At 40.2% G+C, this 24,479-nt stretch overlaps 1 protein-coding gene across 4 annotated transcripts in view; it reads left to right on the forward strand.

The window, feature by feature from the left end:
• Positions 1 to 1,959: 1,959 nt before the first annotated feature.
• VCL (vinculin) overlaps positions 1,960 to 24,479 on the forward strand; it is a 93,228-nt gene continuing 70,708 nt past the window's right edge. For all 4 annotated transcript variants that reach the window (XM_067539131.1, XM_067539160.1, XM_067539140.1 and 1 more), the window contains exon 1: positions 1,960 to 2,306. In XM_067539131.1, the coding sequence (XP_067395232.1) occupies positions 2,139 to 2,306 (168 nt within the window). In that variant the 5' untranslated portion in view covers positions 1,960 to 2,138. The remainder of the gene's footprint in view (positions 2,307 to 24,479) is intronic.

Consider the following 24,479-nt stretch of genomic DNA (forward strand, 5'->3'; position numbering starts at 1 on the left):
GTATATAGTTTCACATCTATAAGAGAACACAATAGTTTATTAGGGCTCAGAATAGTATCAGAGGCTCTCATAGAGCAATCTCATAAATAACAATGCTTTCACATGAAGTGTGGCAGTATGTTGCTGACCTTTTCTGGGATGCTATTTGCCTATATGGGCATGATACATTTTGGTCAAGAAGTTAAGCTATTATACTGGAATAATTATCATAAGCTATTATATTGGAATCCACGTTTTGAAACATTTTATTCATAATATGATAAGCACCGATAGGAGCTAGGAGTCTTGTTAAAAAATGTAACAGAGGAAGAAAGAGAGAGCAGTAATTCTTTTTGGGTGCCCTAGCTGTAGTGTGTATTTTTCCCTCCAACACACTAAAGGATATTTTTAAACAAATTTGCATCCTGTCTTACTACCACCACCTTAGATAGATGGTTATGAAGTGGTCATAGTTTTGGAAGTCCAATTTACTTATCATGCTGTTTAATTTTTGGATTTCAGGACAAGGAAAAGCAGAGTCAATTCCATTTTCAGATGCCCAACAGTGCTAAAGTTCCAAATAGTGTAGGACACTATTTAGGCAAATAAACATGACCTTTGATTTGAATAAAAGGAAACTCAAACAGCAGAAATGTTTGTTGTAAATATCCTATCAGCCAGAAAGGGTGGAATATGTAGTCCTTTAAAAAAAAACTCAAAAAGGATCCTGGATCACAAATGAAAGATGTAGCTGGAATCTTTAGAACAAGGATGGAAAACTATGTTAGTACAACTTTTATCTGCAAAACAATTTGCAAGACAAAAGTTTTCCACGGTAGGAACATCACAGGTAAAGTTCTGCCTGTCTCTCAGAAAACACTGTCGCAAGTCATTTCTTCAGATGAAAATTCTTCACGAGAGAAAGCAAGAAGTGGAAGTAAATTGCTAACCACACCCAATCGGCAGTCATTTTGCCAGCTAGCGCTGGGTGGGGATGTGGTTACTATGCCTGTGTGTAAACACTCGACTCGGTGTACAAGTCAGCTAGCGCTGTATATAATAGTTTTTAAAGCTATTTTGGGAAGAGGGGAAAAAGCCACTAACTCTTACAAGCTGTACCTGGCGATGAAATTCCAGCTTTCCACAGCAACACACAGGAATCTGAGAAGAAATTGGTACAGTTGAAACACCTTCCTTCCCGCAAGGAGCAAGGGATTAAGGCACCCCCCCGGCACCCTTGGAAAACCAGCTCCTTAAACTACAAAGCTGGTGGTAAGGTCATCTGGTGCATTGAGCCTGGGAGCACCAGACACTGCACCTATCAGGCCGTCAGATGGAAAGACTAAAGCCAAGTGACTAGGGCAGGGGTGGCCAACCCGCGGCTCGCCAGCCGCATGTGGCTCTTTGCTCCGAAATTGACAAGCAGCTGTGGAGGGGAAAGTGAAATTGACAAGCGGCGGCCAGAGGGTAGGGGAGGAGGGGAGTTTGTCAATTGAGAAGTAAAATTGACAGACTGCCACCAAAAATGAGGGATCAGCGCTAATTGTCGGGGGAGGGTAAGGAAAATGTGGCTCTTAGCATTATCAATAGCTATTTTTTGGCTCTTCTTCTCTGACTGGTTGGCCACCCATGGACTAGGGCATTCTTTTCCCCCTAACTTTGGAATCCTGTGAACCTCCCCCATTAGTCCAGCAACTCCCCTGCTTCAACCATCTCCTTATATGGACACTAGAATGTCTGACGTCACCCCAACTCTGGGAAACCAGCGCCTATGCAACCAAACTTGGTTGGGAAAAGCGGAGAGGAGGCGTTGGAATGTTGATGAACGCGAAGCCGCAGCCATTGAGAACAGCAGGCAGGGCTCCGCCATTGGGCGGGAGAGGCGAACAGGCGGGGGAATATGCAGGGGTGGGGAGGGGTAGGTTGCGCCGGTTGAAAGCCCCCCACCTGGTTGCGGGAGCGCAGCGCGAGCCAGTCAGTGCGGGGTAGGGGCTGCTGCGTGAGGAGTCCAGCGCGTGGCGAGTTCGAGTCCTGCGGCTGCCTGAGGCGCCCGGGAGTTCCTATCAGACCGCTGTGGTTTTTCCGCGGGGTAGGTGGCGGAGCGAGTTCGCCAGGAGTTTGTCCCGAGTCCGGGCCCCGGCCCCTAGCCCGCCGCCGCCATGCCCGTCTTCCACACCCGCACCATCGAGAGCATCCTGGAGCCCGTGGCGCAGCAGATCTCCCACCTGGTCATCATGCATGAAGAGGGGGAGGTGGACGGCAAGGCCATCCCGGACCTCACTGCCCCCGTGGCCGCCGTGCAGGCCGCCGTCAGCAACCTGGTCCGGGTGAGTGTGGGGCGAGGGGGGCCGCCCGGAAAGGGCTCCCCGCGCGAACCGCTCCCGGGCCCGGCTCCGCTCCCCTGGCCAAGCCTGTGCCTGGTCTCCGTCCCCTCAGAGTCTCACCGTCCCTGCCGCTCTCCTCAGCTCCCGCCCTGTACTTCTTCCCCGCCCAGCGAGGGGACTGGGACTGGAGCCGAGCGGCCAAAGGATACTCCGTGTGCCCCAGACACTGTCCAGTTCCCGCCTCCTGTAGGGAGCAGTGCCGGGGGTGGGGTAAAGTCATAACCTGCCTGCACCCCCCTCCTCAGCGACTCCAGTCTCTCTCCTCAGGGAAGGTGAGGCGAAAAGGGCTGGCAACAACCGAGCGAGGAGAGCAGAGCCAGTGCCACTCGCTCTGATCCTGCACTTCCAATCCCTCCCTGTCAGAGGCACTCGAGTGCAGCGCGCTCTCGGTCTGGGGGACAGATGCAATCCCCAGCTCTCTTATGTTCTGTAATCAGGGTTTATAAAATGCCTCCCTCCGATAACACTTTGCATCTATATGACATGAACTCCCAATGACTAGACCCTTTCTGCTTGGCTGAAGGTCTTTCAATTCAGACGTAAGGGGGACTAATGTCAAAAAGCTTTCCTTCTGTTTTTATGTTAAAAATACATCCGCTTGTTTAAATATCATTTGACACTTGAGTGTTTTGTGAGTTCTGCTGTTTGTGCAATAGCTCCAAATGCAACAGTTGCTTGAGATCTTAATGGCTTTAAAATATATTCTTTTATTTTATGCACTCTGTTCAGAGGCAGTAATGCACCATAATTATTGGTATCTGCATCATGCTCTCCGTATAGTGAAGGATACTTTTTGAAACTGCTGACAAATATCTTTGACCTTATGATGCATCTTCAAGTCTATTATTTTTATCAATAAAGTCTTTATCTCTTTGTAAATTGCTTTGCTTTCTCTGTGAGTCCAGGTGCTGCTTTGATGTGATAAACTGTTGGGGTTTTTTTGAAGTCTGTAAATCAGTAATGATTTTAGTGTTCGTTTGTAGTGAAGAGGGTTGCACAGTTAGCATAGCCACTGGTATGTGTGGAGTCAGGACTTCTTGTTTGTTTCAGATAAAAAAGCTGGGATTGTGTTTTTTCAACAATGCTTCCTAAAATGCTAACCATACCTAGAGACAATTAAAAGTCAATTTTAATCTCTGATTTTTTAAACATTGCCTTAGAGCATCCCTTTCACAGTTTGCAGTGTCTTAGTTGATAACTGACTGACTTGTGTCTGGGAAGTCTAAAAGACTGGAAAGCATTAAAATGTTTTCATTGAATTTAAAACAAGTATACTAAATTACATCTAAAGAATAACAAACTACAGACAGGAAACAAACATGCATGTTTTGCTTTGTAAATCATTAGGTTGCTGTATCATTTCCTATATCCACAACAACTCCCGAGAGATCTCCTGTATCTTTTCCATGTACATCTTGGCTTCCTTTTTAGAAAAGATTAATTACGCCCATATCACATTAAATTCTTCATTTTGGTCATTAATCTTTCCCACCTTCTAAGCATTAATCTTCACAAAAATATCCTATTGCGGTCCATTTTAATAAAATATTTTTATACTACTTTGAATGTGGTACTAGCAGGACATAACATTTACTCTGGGAAAGTTAACTCAAATAAATATTGAATGACTGTTAATTGACTGATATACTAATGCTTCATAAAATAAAACAAAAATTGTTATTTAGATTAAATATCATGACAAACAGGACTGACCTCCAGGCTGAGACCATGGTCTGTTGGGAGATATGGGGGAAAAATATAGCAGGAAGGATATGTGGATTTTGTGATTATGTGATTACTGACCATGGTAGCCCCTTAGCAGTGCCATACACTACTTATTACTGTGGTATTTGTACTCACTTGTAACTTGGAAGTTTTCCCTAACTTTATTACATCGTAGCAGTATTTGTTAGGGAAAGAATCTGGGCCACAGAGTTTTAACAATAGGGATGTACTGTCTGGAATATTTGTGCTTTTTGCTTAGCTCCCTGTGGACAAAGGAATTTAGCATTTAGGTTCTAAGGAGGTGAACTCTAGGTGTATGAGGCAGTTAGACCCAAATTTTCCTTTCAAGGAGAATTTTGTATTGAAGTTTTATGTTGTTCACTATATTAAGCTAGTTTGATATCACTTCACTGTGCAATCATTTTATTACGGAAAGAGTTTTAACGGGATAAAAGTAGATTCTGTTGGTGAAAAGCTATTACAAAATGAGATTCTCTTATTCTTGTCTATTAACACCACTAAGTCTGTCTTCCATTTTGGGCTGTGTCTATGGGAGGCATCCCAGCTTCAATTAATAAATATTTGCCTATTAGCTCTATGTGGTGTAATAAGTAATGTGTCTTCCCTGTGACCATCTGGTTTTGACTTGCTTCAAAAATACAGAGCAATGAGAGGTGGTGTTGAGTCAGAAATGTTCCTGAAAAGAAGGTGCCTTTTCAATGTTCTACCAAACCCAGTTATGGAGAAGGAACAAAGCTGGTTTGAAAACTGCTTGATATGAGATGCTGTAAAAGGGTAAATGTTAAGTGAAATTGTATGATGGGTATATTCTGGGACAGAGATCAAAAAGAACACACGCCAGAGGGCTCATGGAGACAGAGGCATGGACTCCTGGATGGAAGCTCCACCCAGACTGCTCTTTAGGAGTTTGCAGTTTTGAATTTGAAGGCGCAGCAGTTGGCTCTGAGAAACAGGGAGCAAATTTGTTGGTTGGCTCCTGTGAAGAGAGAGGAAGCTCTTGTAAACTTACACTGGCCCTATTACAGTAAGAACTAGGAAGGTTACTGAAAGTTTATTGATCTGTTTGTGTTGTTTACTCAAGTTAAATTAAAGTTTAGTGTTTTGTCAAACCCAGATGTTAGATACATAGTCAGTTGGTAGGTATTGAAGAGACCTGCAGGACCCTTAAAATAGTTAAGAAAAGCAGTGAAGATTGCCTGATCGATGTTTACAGGCAAATGTCCTGGGAAGAAGGAGGGCTAAAAAGGCAGTACTGGTGATACTGAAGTTGAATAATGTGTGAGGCCGGGAAGGGGCAGATTGTGCCACTTGTCCACACTCAGGAATTAATATAAATAACTTCTACCCTTGCTAATGTCAACATTTTTTGTAAAAGTTCTAAGTGTAGTGCAATGGTCCCCAAACTTTTTCTACCTTTTTTACCCCACGCCCCCCCTTATCCCTGTCCGTGCCTCCCTGCGGGGCTAGGTGGTATTCTCTCCCCGTTGCCCCGGGGGAGCTGGCCTGGCTCGGCTGCGCCACCTGAATGTTCCTCTGTTCCTTTCTCCCCCCCCCCCCCCCCCCCCGAGCATGCCCCACATTTTGAGGACCTCTGTAGTGCAACAGTCATAAAGAAATGACCTTGAAGTCAACCTTTGACAGAACATCCAGCGGGTCACTAGCTGGAAGATTTATGCTAGGTACTGTCAGTGCTCAAAGCCCATGCAGAGTGTTTGGAGGGAAAGGTGCATAGCTGAAGCTTCTTGCACAAATGTTGTATTTTTGTGGTGTAAAACTAAGATAATGATGGAGAGGCTTCAGTTTTTAGCACGACTGACAAGAATAGAGGCAAGGCACACCTCTCTATTTTAAGCAGTCTCTTTGTAGATTGGAGAAGTCAGTGCTATAGGTAGTTTTATGTTAGATGGTTTATTTTGCTGCCAGAGGGCTAATAACTAGAGTCTTATGAAATTCTTTTAATTTTTTTAAATAATTTTTCATTTTATTTTTTAGGAATTTCTTGTTTGGTTTTATCCATCTTCCTTAATCATCTAGGGTGGGATCCTGCTCCAGTGGGGTGTGTGTGGAAGGCTGCGGTGATGGTGATAGTGCAGAATGAGCCTGCCCCAAACTCACCCAGCAGGTGTGGCTGCTATCCCATACAGCTGGGCCCAGCTCCCCACTCCAGGTATTGTGACCAGGCTTGTTGAGGTCACAGCACTGCCCAAGTTTGGCCCAGCTATTCCTGTCATGATGACTGGGCCAAACCTGAGTGGAACCCATGGGATAGGAGCCGCTGCTGCGGGATGAGTTTTCTATTTCATGTTGATTTAATCACTGGATTTTTTTTATTTTGGATCTCTACTAATAACTGTAATACAGAAAGCTTAACCTCAATAGTAACTTATGCGGCAAGCAGGCGAGAATGGATTTGACAGCCCCATTGAATGTAGTTGCTTTGTGAAATGAAGGTCAGGATCAAACTCGACTGGAAAAAGTTTAGCCTAATGGTGATGAATAAAATGAGTTTCTAAGCCTGAGTTACTAGTTAATCTACATGTTAAGAGAAGTTATAGTACTGTGAAAAACTACCTGTAATTAGGAAATAGTTTAAAAAAATAAGCTTTGTGAAGTGTCTTGCTGGGAAGTCTTTTGCCATGGACTTCATAATTACATCAACAGAATTACTGTAGGCTATGAATCTATAAATGTATCCCTCAGAGCTAAGAAAAAGTAAGAAATAAATCATATGCTCAGACTGAATTTTGTTTATAACTGCATTAAACTACTAGTTTGTGCTGGGTTCTGGATTTCTGTTAGTATTTAAACACAGCGGTTTTTAGAGATAAAATAATTGTTTTGCAGAATTGAGGGAATATCTTTTAGCCTTTCAGCAACAACCCCAAATGAACAGAGAAGGTGGTTATTCATCATTAAGAGTCTCATGAGGTTGTAGATATCTTGGCCTGCAGCCATGGTAATTCGAATACTTTCTCCACGTACTTACTGAATAGCAAAGGAGTAATTATCTAAAACTGATTAAACTAGATCTTGCCACAAATTATTAATCCATAGACCAATGGAGATCAGTTGGGTTTCTTCAGTAAACAGGACTGTGTGTGTGTGTGTGTGTGTGTGTGTGTGTGTGTGTGTGTGTAAAATGAGTAAAATGTGTGAAAGAATGACTGTTTCTGTTATTGCTCATGAGACATTGCTCACGCTATAAGCCCTTAATAGTTTAATAAAAATAACCATCTCTGGATAAAACTGATATTCTCTGGGTAAAATGCCCTCTCCCCCACAAAAAGTCATCCATTCTTCCTGCTGCCTCTGTACTTTCAGCCTCTCACCCACTATCTTTCAAATTATCATGCTTTCCCTTTCCGAGTTCCTCTGCCTGGCAGCTGTTACTTGGTCTTTTGGTATTCTGTGATTATTTGGGGGGGGGAGAAATGTAGAGGGAGCAGGCCCACTCTAATGTGCTGGGTTGTTAGTTGGGCAATGGGGTTACCCTTTGGTTCTCGGGGTGAGCAGATTGTTCCTGACTGGCAAAAAAAAGTCTCCTTCAGCATGTCTGCTGTGTTTGTGTGGGGAGTGTCTCATTACGTTCATAAACCCGCATTCGCTTGACTTCTTGGTGGATGCACAGAGCTCCTTCCCAGTCACAACTCTTCAGACTCTGTACTGTGGCTTAGCAGACAGGAGTAAGGAGAGATGAGGAGATTCAGTGGCTGTGAGACTCCCTTTCAGTGCAGAAGCATGTGCTTCTGGAGAAGTTTGGTAGTGTGGGTTGTGAGGACTATATGGTGTGTACTTATGTATGCCTACAGGCATTGGTGGGGAACACAAGCAGGGAGCTGCAACCATTGTCACAGTTAATAGCAATAGTGGGCATGCTCAGGACTGAATACTTTATTAAAAAACTGAAATTACTTCAGCGTTTTAAAGGATTGATTGCAAAACAGTTTGTTTTCTATCTGTCCCCCGTCTCTTGCAATTTAATTGATTTGTGTGGTTATAACTCCAGTATGCACAAGGCAAGCTTAAGGTTTTTTGGGGAGACTTTGTGAGATGATTCATTGGGCTAGCAATGAGTTTGCAATGGTTATATTTCCAAGGAAAAGGCCTTGAAACTTTTTTAAAAATAGAGGTTCTCCTTTGTAGGTCTTACCCCAAACATCCTTTGTTAAAAAGGAGCTTGTGTGTGCCCCTTCCAGCCCATCAATGCTTAATGTTCTTGACTTTGTACACCTGCAGGTTAAAAATATTTCTTACTTTAAAAAGTAGGGCCCTGATGAATCTCTGGTACTGGAACATCCCATTAGGATCAAAGAAATCAATTCTTATGTGAGCCCATCTGGATTCTGTTGTATTCCAAAAGCTACTGTCAAATGAAAAATAACATCATGCTGGTGAAGTCCTGACTAGCTAATGAGAAGATAAAAAATTTTCACTGTAGGTTTATATAGATGACGTGTGTGGGGAAAAAAATATGATCTAATAATCATACTTAAAGAGAGAATTTTTAAAGATGCAACTGTGTGTTTGTTTCCTGTTCAGAAAGGAGTTGGAACATCTGTTTTACTTCAGTGAACCTGCAATTACTTGATAATTCAGTGATTTTTTTTTTTAGGCATTCTCTGTAAACAGCGGACAGCTGTTCTGATCAAGTAAGTTGATAGTTCCAGTTGATTAGATTTTTAGATGGATGGTCAAAAAAAGAAAGCAGCTTTGTGATAATGCAGGCATACATCAATTGAGTGATTGCTAAAGGAGATGAATCAGTCCTTCATTTGAATGGAAGATTTTGTTTTGCTATTATATTCTGTGACTTGTTTATTATTATTCTCTGCCACCTTTTCTGAAAGGAGTCTTCCATTTCTTATTTTTGACTAAGGCCTTGTCTACACTAAAAAAAATCAGTCGATCCATGTTAAGTTGACTTACAGCCACCGAATTATTTACTGTGGCAGCTGATGTCCACACTACCTTCCTTGGGTTGGTGGTGTGTGTCATCACCAGGAGCACTTACACCGACCTAAGAGGGGCAATTTGGGGAGCTGAGAGCCTAGTCTCTCAGCTTTGCTGGCAGCTCCCTGCCAGGATCCCTGCTGTCCCATAGGTTCCAGGGCTCTCAGCGGGCTGCCCCTTCCTGCTGGGAGCTGGGGGAAGCTGCCCAGAGTTTCTCCCCTCCTGGCCACTCCGGGGTTTTCCCTTTCCCTCCGGGAGCTAGGGTAAGCCACTCAGCTCTCCAGGGGAGCTAGAGGGGGGAACGGGACTGCTGGGTAGGCTCTTGCTGCTTTAACTACACTGACATAAGCCCTACACTTCTCATTGAGGTGGCTTAATTATATCAACCTAGCAGGGAAGTTACATCCGTGAGAGGAGCATTTCAGTGTGTACACCTCCACTGTTTTGTTGACAGAAACTGACTTTTGTTGACCACGCTCTAGTGTAGACCAGCCCTAACTGCTTTTAACTCTGTTTCAATTAGCTAAACAATGAGTGATTTTTTTTCCCCTCAACTTTCTTGTAGGCAGAAAAATTGAGATCATCGGTGATTGGTATCCTGAATGCGATTGACTGGACATAGCATATTGTCAGCATTCTGAACTGCTACATATTACCCATAGGACAGAAAAATCTATACCTTGCAGCTAGTCCAAGTAGTCATTTGAGAAGCTTTCTTTTAAAACATTTTATTTCTTTCTTGTAGCTTTACTATATTGTGGGGAGACCATTTTCAGTATGACAACCAGGCCGATAGCTTGCTGCATGTCTGATGCAATTTGTAGAAGCAGATACCTATACTTAATTTATAATTGAACCACTGTAGTGAACGTTGAGTTATTAGATCCAGGTTATTTCTGTGGTTGCTGGCGAATTGAGAGGGGTTGAGGATTTGAGTGTGGATTGATGTGGTTTGATAACTTATGTAGTGTCAGCGTGAGAGATGTGGTTTGTAGAAAAAGTGTAAGTTTTTTAATTCTGAAGAGCCATCAGGCTTTTGCTGCATTACTTTTTTAAAAAGAATTTAGTGAGTTCACTATGCTGGACCAAACAGAAAACTCTTCAGAATGTCTTGGAAACTATAGACTACCAATGTACTACATCAACTAGCCAAGATGTAGCAGTTTGTTTACAGATATTTTTCTCCTTATGGCTGGAATTTGGAATGTGTGTAGCTGCTCCTCTTTGGAAGATCATGTAGTCTGGGAAACAAATGCTGTTTTTAAAAACATGTTGGCCAACATGTATTAAGGTTTTTAAACACCACTTAGCACTTAATTACTAGAGACTTGCATTTAAAAACATTTTAGTTGGTTCTGGTGAATTGTAGTACTTTTCTAGTTCTGTTGTCTTCCAAATGTGTTGTTAACTTGCTTGATTTTAAAATGTCCACCTCTTCAAGGAGGGGAGAACAGTTTATAGCTCTCATCTGCTTGTGAATGAAAGTTTCTGGCCATCCACTTTCATCTTACCTTGCCTCATGTCTATAGGTATCTAGTTTAATGTTATCTGTATTTTATGTAGTTATATGATTTGCTTGCTTGTCATCTCCTTCCCTATTACAAAGCTTTTTATGTGATGTTTCTAAACTCTTGCTTCCAGTTGCATTGAAGTTCATTGTAAATTTTCTCTTTAACATATACCTCATTATTACATGCACAATCACTGTCCTTAAGAACGCTTTTAGTCAGGGAACACTGTATGTCTTATGGCACTCACTATATTAATAACATTCATAGTTGAAATGACAGCTGGAACAGAGAACCAGAAATAGACTGAGCCTTATCTCAAACATTGAACAGAAAGCCTCACTTCTTGTCATCCCAAACTTTTATATATCTCAAACATTGTATCATTCTTCCTCAGACCCCTTGTTCTGTTGAGGTGGATATTTGTAAGTCATTTTCATTTTATAGTGAATTTCCTTCCACATAACCTTGATGCTTCATTCTTCTTGGCGTATAGCCACTGCAGTTATGATGTTGAAGTTATACCACAGATGCTGCTTCTAAATTACGAATATATGTAGAGAGATGGTTTGGGTCATTTCCCCTCTGACTTAGGGATAGTCACTTTTTACATATGGAACAGCTTCAGTTTAGAATGTCCTAGTAAGTATAATACAACTTCGTTTCGGCTATATGCATTTCTTTCACAAAGCCCCAGTTGCTACACAGCTTCAAGTCTTGGAATATAATGCAGCACAGTTGATGTAGAGCCAGTTACTTGGGTTTTTTGTTACCAAGCTTCAAATATTCAAAAGCACATAGGGACTTATTCATCAAAATGACTCTGAATAGTAAAGTTTTTTTTGAAGGGGAAGGGAAATTAACTGAAGAAACTGGTTTTTTTTTTTTTTTTCTGACTTTAATGTGTTAACTGACATTTAATTAATGTGTTAAGATCCTGATTTGATGAAGAATTTATACATAGTGCTTAAGTCCAGTGAGACTATTCATATGCTTAAGTTGTTGCTGAATCAGGGTCTTATTATACAATAGTCTTTGATTTGTGTTGAAGTGGAAGCATGAGGACTATAAAAGTTTAATGCTGGTTGCCAGTGTTAATCTTCTGCAGCACCACCTCCCCTGCCTCAAAAAGGGATGGAGAAAGCCAAATAAATATATTGTCCAGTTGAGAAACTGAAAGCTTTATTTATTTATTTATTTATTTAAAAAGCTCCCCCTATCTAATTAAAATTTTTCTGCTGACATACGAATGAAGTTTAAAAAAGCCATCACTGATAGATAGATAGTTTCTCTCATATGCTCATTCAGACACTAGTAAGCAATCCATTTTGATATAGAGTTCACTTCTGCTGCCAGGGAATTTAAAAGCTGCAAAAGGCTAATTAATGTCAAAATACAATGTTTTATTTCTACCCAATTTCACGGACATTTTCATTTATTTACGGGTTTACAGACGGTGTTAAAATTGTACATTTTTTTTACTGACTGATTTTTTCCTGACTTTGATTTGATCTCACTGATTTGATCTCACACTTCTATTGTTTACCAGGCATGATTTTAACACAGTTCTTGAATTATATCAATAGGCCTTCTTGTTTGGACTAATTCAGTTTTTCTGTCTCCCTTTCAGACCTTTTCCCATCAATATTTATTGTTATGGGTTGACATTTTAATAACTTTTACAGTTAAACTCACAATTAGGTTAAGTTTGTAGGCCCAGTTATCACAAGAGTGTTCATTTTGCACACAACAAACATCAAATAACTTGATGGTAGGAGTGAATATTCTGATTCATGTACTGGTCTCAAATTAAGAGATGGTTCAGTCTTAAAGAGTCTTTAAAAATATATAAGTGGTTTGCACTGGGCTTCAAATTCCTTTAGAGAGACACTATACTGAATGCATTCTATATTCCTTGTCGTTGAGTACACATCCTTACATTATTGCTAAAGTATATTATTTTTACTACTAAGAGTATTGTTTTAAATACAAACTTTCTTTGAAATCAGACTCAGAACATTGATTTCTTTTTCTAGTATCTCAGTCTTTTTCTGTGAACTATTTGTAGTGAACATGCTAGCAACCTACAAAAATTTAAGAAATATTGAATGGTATATAAACCCTTAGGGATCACTCCATTTTTACTTTATGATAGAATTCCAATTCTAGTAGCTTTTCCCTTTCCTTTTAATGTCTACTGGAGCTTAGACACTGGCCTTAAAATAATTGAGACTTCTATGCACAAAAAAACTAATAAGCTCTGCCTTGGATGAACAAAAAAGGTTTTAAAACTAGTACAATGTCATTTAAATATCTCATGGGTTGTGAACTTGCTCTTTACTAGAAGAACAATCCAATATTTCTCATTCCATATCCATATGTACTGCTTTTTGTTGCCGAGGGGAAGCATTTGCTAATTAGTTAAAAAGGTAGTGTAACACAATCTAACAAGATTTGATGTGAGCAAATGGAGGGGGGGGGGGTTAATCTCAGTGTTCTGAAGTAAACATTGTGCTACAGTGAATATCAATAAGTGAGGATTGAGACAGCAAAATATTGCTTTGGCTGGTTTACAATTTCTTTATACTTGAACATCTTTGTGTATGCCAGTTTAAATTGTGTGGAGACACAGCAGCTGTTCTCTTGTTTCACTGTTCAGCAGGTCAGCCTTCAGTTCAGATAATTAGGAGACAGAAAATTGTGTATGGTAATTCCAAAGTTGTCTTGACTCCTTAGCAGTTCAAAAAGGCACAGAGTGGTTCGAGGCAATCTTCAGTTCAGCTTGGTACTAGCCAAACAGTAAAAAGCTTTGTTCTCTGGGGCTAGTAAAGTTTTGCAAAATCCATTTGCTATTCAATGAGATATTAAAAGTACTTGGTATTTTTGTATGGTGTTATCCTGCAATGAGCTTTCAAAGAGATGATAGGAAGCTTTTTAATGGTGACAACACTGATGGCAGTAGCAGATGATCTGTTCTCCAGATTTAACTTCTGGTTGTGAAAATAGTGAATTATGATTGGTACTCCAACTAGACTGACATCAATATTTTAATTGTAGAGCTTCTAATTTTCAGTTTTAACTAATAAACACTGATAAAAAACTCCAGTGCCAAAAAAAAAAAAGGGGGGGTGGGGTGGGGGGAGTTTTTATCTAACAAACACTGGAAATGACTACTTGTATCTAAGGTCTGGTCTACACAAAGCAGTAATGCAGACTATATGAGGGGTGATTTTTAAAGCACACAGTTGCACAGTAATTTGTTCGTGCAGACCCTGCTGGTGTTCACTAAAGGTTCCCTAGTGCGCTTTAATGTAGTGCTGTTTGAAACAGTACCTGGTTAAGGCACACCTAAGGAATCTTACAGAGAGATTACTCATTACAACATATATTTACAATATATACTACTGTAATGAGTAATGGATAGACAGTATGTTACTTACTACAGTATATATACAAAGAGCCCTGAAACCCCCTGATTTTTGGACATTTATTTAACACTCAGAAATAAACACTGGAAAACAGAAGCCCTATTTAATAGTCCAGACTGTGGCTGGCAAATAGTATAAATGCAGCTATGGTCAGAAAAATGACCCGTTTTCTGGGGTTGGGTGGGGTATGGAAGGGTTTTTCCTTTGTCACTGTTCAGAATTTAGGATAGATCAATAGTAACTGAAGGAGATTCTCTAATGAAGATGAAATTCCTGACTCGATAACTCCCTCTAGCAGGACTAGAAGAGAAGCCATTTCAGGTTCCTCCCTCCCACCCTTGTCTTCTGCCTCACCCTGCTCTTACTTGGAAACTGGCACCTGACACCACAGGTATCACAAATTGTCAGCTTTGGACCAAAACCACCACTCCTACCCTCAAATGGTTTTGTTACCTGTTGAAGATTCAAGACCTGATGGAGTAGATACTGCCAGGCATTCTGAGCATCCAGAGAAAATGGGTAAAGCTTCAATAAGAACAGATCCATGTGGATTGGTTTGGGTTGGGTTGTGATTAGGACTAATCTGCTCTTAACAGAGGGTATTTTTAAATTTCCTCACTCTGGCAATACATTTCCCCCATGAGTGCTGTATAGGGGGCAAGAGCAGGGCAGGTATTCATTGGTAGTCCATCTGTCACAGATCCACGGGATTAGTGCTATGTCCCCATCTTTGGAAGAGTCTCCTGGGGGATCCTGTTCAATGTACCAGACCTCCAAGAAGTTTCAAGCTTCCTTCAGAGTGGGCCACGTGGCCTCACCACGTCCTGAGACTGAACCTTGGGGACTTCCGTACTCCTGCTTCACACCGTAAGTGCTGCTCAGTGTCTCCAGCTGAGGGCAAGTCTACAGTACAAAATTAAGTTGACTTAAGTTATGTTGATATACAGCCACTGCAGTAATTACACTGATTTTTCATGTCCACGCTGCCTTCTTTCTCTCAGCAGTGTGTCCTCACCAGAAGCGCTTCCACCAATTTAACTGATAATGTGGGACACAATGCAGTGTCAGAGCTAACTACATCGACCTATGCGCCAAGCCTTGCACGGAGATGCAGTTATTAGTTTGGTATAGTGGGCGACTTAAATCGGCGGAAGCAACATTGTAGTATAGACGCTTACAGAGTTAAGCCAACCTAAGCTGCCTTACATCAGCCTAACTCTGTAGTATAGACCAGGCCTGAGATACTCCTGCTAGAGGCTTGCACAATCTTCAGGACTAGTGCACCTCATCCAGTATTTGCAGTGACACTGAAGCAGCATTTTTCAAAACAGTAGGGTTTATTAGTTAGCTGGAACACAGCACTGGAAGTCCTTAGGTTAGCACAGAGAAATAAAGAGTAGGCCAGTCTGGTCTGTCCAGAACAATTCACCAGTCAAGCTGTAGTGAACTCCATTTTCAGGCTCTGTGTCTTACTGACTGACTTAGTCAGTTCCGAGGTGAGAGCGCCTTCATGCTTCTTCCAGAAGCCAAATCTTGATTCTCCCACCTCCTGCTCCTTTGTTCTCGAGCTGGGGGGTCTCTGCTTAGCTTCTCTGCTGAGAGGCAAGGAAATCTGCCTCCCTCTGGGTCATTGGTTGGTAGGTGTCAGTGCCCTGGTGATCGGGTTTACATTGGCTTCTCGGATTTTCCATTGATGTTGGTAGGCCTTGGGCAGTCTTTTTTTTAATGACCCATTCAGTGTGCTCAGAAAGCTAGGTGATATACACCACACACCTGTGTCTGTTTATATGCCCTGAGAGCAGACCTAATCTTGTTCCCCTATGCCCCCAATAGTAATGCAACGTATGGAGGAAGCTGAGGCACACGTGCAATTAATAAAAATATTACAAAAAATTCCCACTTCATCACACCGTCCTACCAGACCTGTTGCCTGCCAAGGCTCTGGCAAAACCAGCAGCAGCTAGCAGTTTCGGAAGGGCAGCTGAAGAACTCTGTGGCATTCAGGTGAATGTATTTATATGTCTCATGTGAGACTGGTTGCCAACTGCAGGCCAATCAACTCAGTTTCTCTTTCATTGCTTAGAACCGCCTGTAGGTTCCAGTACTGACCCGCAGATGCACCAAATTTGATGTCCATCAGTTAAGTTGCCTTCCATATCAAGAGGTGATTGTTTTAGTATGAATCATTGGCTATGTAATTTCTCAATGTTAGTTCAACATAGCATTATCTTTTTCTGTGTTGAGTTTTAACAGCCATGTTTTCATTCCTGCTTCTGTTTCCCCAACTCTCCTGGAAAGTCACTTAACTTCTCTCTGACTTTCATTTCCTCTCTGTAAAATAGAGAGTCTTACCTGCCTTGCAGGGGTATTGAAGATTAATTCACTAGTCTCTGTAAAGCACTTTGAGATCATTGAATGGAAGTCATTGTAAAAACACAAAATATCACTCTGCAGCTACAGGATATTTCTGATCAGATTCACCTAGTTTTTAAAAAGGAATCTATGGAAAAACTTGATTTTGTTATGAAATGGACATGTTGAGCTAGTAATGAGAGATGGAATAGTTCTGCTTAAAGGTAAAAATTTCTTTTTCTAACTTGTGTAGAACTGTTCTCCATTGTTGCTAGTGCCTATCTATACATTTGGTTATCCTCAACCCCTTGTCAAATAACAGTCCCAAGAATGCAGGGCCAGCTTTAATTAGTCACTTTTAGCAGTTTAATCTCCTATATTCATTCTTTACGTCGATCATAGTGGAAGAAGGTGCTCTTGAATTAACTGGAAGTGTTTTTCTGACCTCTGCATCAATATTTAACGCATCTTTAAACCAGTAAACCAAGCCAATCTTCCAGATGTGATATGTAAATGGTACATTAAAAAACATATTATTGGGTTTATGTGAAAAATCATCAATCACTAAATGAATTCAGCCTTGAATTAAGCTTACGCCACTCTTTCATGTTGAATTTTATTGCGTAGGTTTAGGTTGTTTTGGACTGCACATTAGAAATTGAACTAATGTATTATGAATCTCATGTCAAGAAAACAGTGTCTTATGCCATAAATTAATATCTCATTCTTTAAAGAACTTTAATGTCTGCTGTGAAATCTTTATTTTAGTGATATAGGTTCCACCTTGAATATAGTCCCAGAGTCTACAATACATTAAGCAGTTTGACACCACGTTGTTGGCTTGTCTAAAGCATTGTTGCAGGGTGATGAATGCTAATCTTTGAGACAGTTTGCAGTAGTGTACAGGGCCACTGAGTACAGAAATCTGTTGCAATGCACAAGATCAGCAACAGCACAAATGTATATAAGATCAACAGGTTATGCAAGAAAGGTTTGAGAATAAGTTTAAAAATCTTTATTTATAAATAGTTTTTTAAAACTGCTTGATGCATCAAGTTCTCAATAACTTTTTGCTAAGTTTAAGGCAAGTAATGACTCTACTCCTGTTTCATAAATGTACATTAATTTAGAGGGCTAAAATAATGCTTAATCAGATCAACAAGTTGACTTCAAATGCAGTTTTACTTGTGTCCTAGAATGGTATTTGCAAAGTCAAGTCTTCATATGAAGTATGGAAATAGTCCTGTGACACTTTCTAAAAATCTTCAGTGCAAACAAGATAACATTTAAGGATCTTAATGAAAGGTGACTAAATGTCAATTCCTGAGTCTGTGGGCCTACTTATGTGCTTAAATATTTTTCTGAATTGGCCAGAGTGCTCAGCACCTTGCAGGAGTGAGTCCTAGATGTGCCCTTAGTTGAGACCACTGATGACGGTGGTGGCCAGCAAGAACTTCTGTATAGTACTTGCTACTATTTAGTTACTTCATCATGCTCAAACAGAGCCTCTCTAATGTGGGAAGCTTGTGGTAACAAATCAAGAAGTATATTAAATACAGGATAGTGAAGCTTTTGTTCCAATTTTCCCCTCCCTCTTTTAGTCATAAAACCATTTGTTGGGTCTCAGTTCCTCTGTTGCAAAACAGACTCCTGTGCAGATTAGTAGAGCCCTGCACAGATACAAAATTGTGGATCTGCATCCGATCCACATCCGTGAGAATCAATTTATATCTGACAGGCTGTGCATGGCGGGTCAATCTTTGCTGTTGCATCCACACCTGCAGGGCACCTGCAGCCCCATGGCCTCCAGCCAGCTGTTTGGAGGCCAGCCCCCTGCCACCAATTAGCTGCTTGGCGGCCAGCCCTGCCAGGCAACCACCGAACAGCCGGTGGGTGGTGGGACTGCCTCTGGATCTCAAAAGCGGGGAAGCGGCCTCAAAGGCTATGAGCTTTAGACAGCTGCTTCCCCACCTTTAAGATCTGCATCTGATCCACCATCTGCAAGTTAGCGGATATCCGCAAATTTTCAGGGCTCTACAGGTTAGGCAGGAGAACAGCTAATGAGAACCTGTCATTTAGGGTCCTTCAGCTAGTCTAATTCAACTTTTTACTGTTCTTTCTCCTTCTTTGTTTGAGAGAGGCAGCTGTCACTGTTCATCAGTGGGTCGCAGCTCAGGATACCAGATTCAGGACAAACCACTGAGAAATGGGGCAGACCTTCCCCAGACCGGTGGTTATTCTTCCATAAGATATACCAAGCCAGCAACGAAAGTAAACTTCTGTCTTACCACACTGGTTAATAAATAAGTCAGAAAATCAGTCTCCTTAGATATCCCAGCCCTGGTTTCACCACCCAGACACTAGACTTTATGATGAGTGATTATTTAAAAACAATTTACTCAACCAAAGAGTTCTTCTGATCCCAAGAGATCAGCCAGGTCAATATATAACTCAGATCTTATCCAATAATCACTCTGCTGCCAATCATTTAGTATCTAATATCTAAAGGTTCATTCACAGGGAAAAAGAAAGAAGAGAGAGTTAAAATGGTCAAAGAATCATATACATACACTCATTGCAAAGTTCTTGAGTCAGGTTTGTTGCAGTGGTGGAATAAACTGCCAATTTGCTAAAGTCTCTGGAAATTACCCAGACAGTTTAGGGGTCATCAGTTCTTGTTCAGTGCTTCTCTTTTGGAAATCCAGTCCAGAGAAATGAAGCAGGAAATGAAAACAAAATGGAGATGGTGAAGCTGCCTTATATACCTTCTCCCATGTGCGTGGATGCTTTTAGCCTTACCTTGTGGAAGGCACAAAATGGAGTCCAGGGTCACCTGAGCAAGTCACATGCACTTGCATGCTTTGAGTCATAGGAGCAGTCATTGTCCATATTCTGGCTAAAACGTTCACAGGAAGGCTCACCAGGTAGTGAGAGGCTTCTTCTGTGGTTTGTTGTGCGAAACAAGTGTCCTTTAACTTGCGTAGTCCATTCACAATGGGCCTTCTGGCTTCAATGTAGACCTGGTGAGTGTTACTTAGGAATGCATGTGCAGCATATATGCAGGATGCCAAGACATAGACAATAGCTATAAGTTCAGATACAAAATTATATACTTCAGATACAAAATTATGATATATATATATATATATATATATATATATATATATATATATATATGCATATAAACAGAATAATGATACTTAGGAAATCATAGCTTTTCCAACGACACCTTACATGACATGCGACAAATCTTGTACAAAGTACTTATGTAGCAACAATTATATGCATGGTCATATTTTAATCATACAACATCACAGCAGCATATTACAGTTTCTCCCTTTAGGACTGGACTGTAAAACTTGTCTTTCCCATGCATGTCTTGTTTTATTTGCCTGTGCTATCACTTTTTTTAGGATGCAGCATGAGCTCTGAAATTCTTAACCAGTACACTAATCAGTACTTCAGAGAATCAGTTTACACAAATTACTGATCAGATATTAGATGATAATACTTCTTGGTCACCATTATCTGGAAAGGATATGAATCAGTGATCTAAAATGAAGGGCTCACTTTTTTTATGAAGAAAATTCTTAAAGCTTGTACACAGGCTCTTGACATCCTGACAATAGTTAAACTTAAAATCACAAATATGGCCCAGGGGCATAATGCAGTAAAACTTGCGTACTAGCTGGTAAATATTTTACACAATAGCATATAACCATCCTGCTCCCCTTAGAATGCCCATCAGGAGTCTTGTTAAATTGACAGTTGTTATAGCCATCCATCCAGTGAATCATCTAGGTTTAATAATAGCATTCTTTTATTGACGCTTTTATGCGAAAATGTGAAATTTACTGAACGCATACCTTCAAGTGGTATGCGTATTTAAAAACAATGCTTTAAGCAGACGGATCCGAAGTTAGAAACAATGTTACTTTCCAGTGATATTTTTTCCTGGAATACAGTCTATTCACTTAAAAAATAATAGAAATAAGGGTTCTGTGTTTTAGTCTTGCCTGTTTGAATTTAAGACAATACTTTCTCCTCTCCCCTTCTAATTTTTTCTTACTTTTAATCAACAGAGTGAAATAATTTAATGTACCCAAAAATGAAGTTAAATGTTCCCCAACTAATACAGTTGCAAAACTCAGGCTCTGGGAAGTACATTTGGTTTCTATTGCTGCATAATTTAGGAAACTTCTTAAGAAGGAAAAACAAGTTTGTACGCAGAGGTTAGTATATGTAGTTGACCTAGATTGAATTCTAGACAGTAGGCATGTACAATGTTAGGCACAATTTGAATATCAATTACAAATATAGTTAGACTCATGTAACTTGTAGAGCATTTTGGTTATGGTGAATATTCAAGATGTGAATCTAAATGGATGAAAAGGTCACTTTTTATTTAGTGAATCCTGATTCAGATTTACAGAAAGGGTTTTGACTGCAAAATGCCAGCATCTGCCAAACACGGACTTGTTACACCAACTGATGCATTACAAGCCTTCTTGCTAAAAGTGTGAAAAGTTCCTCTTATTAAAAACACAATGAGCAGCCTGTGTGAATCTTTGATCTGTCTGGTATTCAAAGCTCTCTTTGAATAAAAACAGTATTTTCACTAAGTAAAGTAATCTTTATCTTCTTAAGTATCTTCTTAAAGAATCAGATGCTGGTGAAAGAGCTATTAGCCTGACAGCACTGGAAAGTCAAGTCCTAGTTATTCAGGGAAAACTCAGTTGGCAATGACAGTCCAAGTTTCCACACTTCCATGTACCTCAGCTCACATCTGGAAGAACCAGCTTGGAGGAGTAGGTCATCTAGAGACTGATGTAATAACTAGACTGTTCCTGACAGGTGTGTCCTGTTCTTAACCTGCTACTGCATCAGTGACCCTGTACTTCCTCAAAGAGATTGAAAGTGGTCTGGGGCAACACATTGTGGCTCTATATTCCATCCTCCTGTTTGACTTCCTAGTGGGTTGGAATAAAATTACCCATTGCAGATCCTAGCATTAAGCTGTTCCAAAGGAAACTTAATTTTGATGTTAACCTGATTTTTCAGCCTAATGTTGGTGATAATTACTATAGATTCTACCTAAGAACACAAGCACTGCCGTACTGGTCAGACCAATGGTTCATCTAGCCCAGTATCCTGTCTTTTGACAGTGGCCAGTGCCAGGTGCTTCAGAGGGAATGAACAGAACGGGCAGTAACCGAGTAATCCATTCCCTGTTGTCCACTCCCAGTTTCTGGCAGTCAAAAGCTGGGGACACCCAGAACATGGGTTTGCATCCCTGACCATCTTGGCTAATAGCCATTTATGGACCTATACTCCATGAACTTACCTAGTTCCTTTTTAAACTCTATTGTAGTTTTGGCCTTCACGGCATCCCCTGGCAACAGGTTCCATAGGTTGTGTGAAATACTTCCTTTTGTTTGTTTTTAAACCTGCTGCCTATTAACCTCATTGGGTGACCTCTGGTTCTTGTGTTAGTGAAGGAGTGAATAACCCTTCCTTATTCAGCCCTTTTCTTGGTGTTGAAGGAAAAAATGATACAATTTTAACTGGCACCTGGATAAATTTTGATACATTTAATAGGACTATGATGCTGTAAAAAACACACCATTTCACACACGAGCATTTAAATAAAAAGATGTATCTAATTTAAAAATCAATGCAAGGCCACAAGTGTCTTATTTATTCTTTAAATACCCTAAGCAGCAACTTAATCACAATGGCATCTGTAAGCTTTCTGTGTTGAGCAGTCACCTCATGCATGCTGCCAAGCTATTCTTATGCAGTGACCATGTGGAGAAAATCTGTGGCTGACTCTGTGCTTAAGTACACTGTACAGCAGATATACAGAATTCATTATAGTGCAAATCCAAAATGAAATCCATGTTTGAGCTCTTATGAAGTTGCCTTAAGTGAACATTGTCCCTTGAACACATTGTTTGATACCTTATTCTGTTTCATACAACATAAATAATGTTGCAGTGAATCTAAACTTCATATGAGCAATGGTTTACATTAACTTCTTAATGTGGACATGGGTTTAGGTTGCATGAAAATTATTCTGTTTTTACAGAGGATGAGTAAATCTCTCTTCTGTACACTGGTGAAATACATTGTTGCAGGACTATACTGTGATTAATGCCATCTGAAATGAAGGCCTGTGTGCAACATGAGCCAACTTCACAGCAATCACATCCATTATAGCCCATATTAAAAAGGGGGGGAGGGAAAGAGAGAGAAACCAACAAAAACCAAAACCAGATTACATACATGGAAAGTTTCAAATTAATTTTTGATTTGACAAGATTACCTGATAGAGAAATACATTTTTGTTAAACCTTAGACACAGTGAAGGAATAAACTGGGTTTAGATTCTTCCTTTGCAAGTTGACTCATTTAAATAAAAGGCTAATGTAGCATTTCTGTAGTAGTTTCCCTGGCTCACAATATTCTTTAACAATCAGATTTTAACCCTCCCACCCAAATCTGCTCAGAATTGGAAAAAAAAATTACTTTTTTTTGACTGTGGACAGACTTCTCCCCTTACTGATCCACACAGATGCTGGTAATCCACCAGAATATTGCAGGTTGGGGTATTTGTGACGGAGCAGTAAGTCCTGCAGGCACCAAGAAAGTCAACTTCATCTCCTTGAAACAATGTTAAGATAAGCATTAAAAAAATAATCTTGAAGTAAAAGTATCTTTAAAGGATGGTGAGGTTAAATTATTACATTTGAAAACTGACAGAATATACAATGTGTGTGTGTGAATAACAATGGATATAAATCTCCTCTGGAAAAAAAATCTGTATGTGTGGAAGAAGCAGTTCTTCATCCATATTTGCCATGACTTGGAGTTCATAGTGACTAATCTAATTTTCTCTTATGTTACTGCAGTTATACCTCAAAATAAACTCATAATTCAAAGTAAATTAATTGCACCAATGTATTCTCTTCCTACTCTCCCCACAATTCTCAATCCTGTCTTCAGGCACAGAACTGCTATTACCTTGATCTTCAAAAGAAAGAAGCCTGAGATGTACTGGAATTATCACCATGATACTATTAAAATACTGGCCCTCCTGAGAGGGCAGGGCTGGCTTCGCTTCTGCCACTGAAAAGGAGATCTGTGTTTTAAGCAATCTAGTATTCAGAAAGTCCAGTGCAAGTATTTGCACATGATGAATATAAGACCTTAAAATTCAGTACTTGGCAGCTAAGCTGCATTTTTATTTGGATACATTAGAACTCTTTATGCAACTCACAATTACTGTTAAAAGTTAGCAGTATGTTTCAAGGCTGATTGATGTCAATGGCAATGGAGTACAGAAAGCAATTCAGATTTTTGCAATAATTAAATGCTGAAGTGAATCTTTAGATAAAAAAAAAAAAAAAACAAAGCTGTTTATTGTGGTCAAGTAAGACTATAGACGACCGTTTTAAAATGAGAAAGTATTTTAGTGTGGGGGACATCTTAGAATCTGAGAGAGATCATTCTTTGTGTCCTGCCTGTAGCCTTTTCTACAAAATGAAGCATCTTTCTCTATCTCTGTTCATCAAATTATTTAATGTCATAAATGTACATGACCGTTGCTAAATAAATGCAAAGCCTCTGCTCCCAAGAGTTTAAAATTAAACAGATTTAAAAAACTGGAAGGCAACAGTTGGGGTGTAGAGAAGATACCGATGAGACATTGATGTAGAAAAGATTGATGTGAGTTTCAAAAAGGGATTTAGAAAAGGACAAATTTCCAACCTATCCAGTGGGTTTCACCACTTAAGTCTAATGTGCCTCTGACTATCTGTGGGTCTTGCTCACCTAATAGTGGCATGTGTGTATAAAACATCACTAAGAGTTTGGTCCTGGTTGGGTAGTGTTTGGCCTTCTGCTTTTTGGTCATTTCCCCCCTCCCTCTCCAGGCTCTGTTTTGGCTAAAATCATTTTCCTGTAAAAAAGGATAAGCTAAAAGAGCAATTTGTGTTTTTTTCTTCGCAATATTTTCAAGGTAAAACTAGTAAGTTTTGGGGTATGGAGAAAATAGGATAATGAAAATGGTCATTCATTCAGGTATGCTTGCCAACAGCTCCTTATTCAACATGTCCTGCCATTTCAGTGTT

This window comes from Emydura macquarii, unplaced genomic scaffold (assembly GCF_026122565.2).
Source record: "Emydura macquarii macquarii isolate MOO-44397 ecotype Brisbane River unplaced genomic scaffold, CSIRO-AGI_Emac_v2 contig_67, whole genome shotgun sequence".
In the NCBI taxonomy this organism is placed as follows: Eukaryota; Metazoa; Chordata; order Testudines; family Chelidae; genus Emydura; species Emydura macquarii.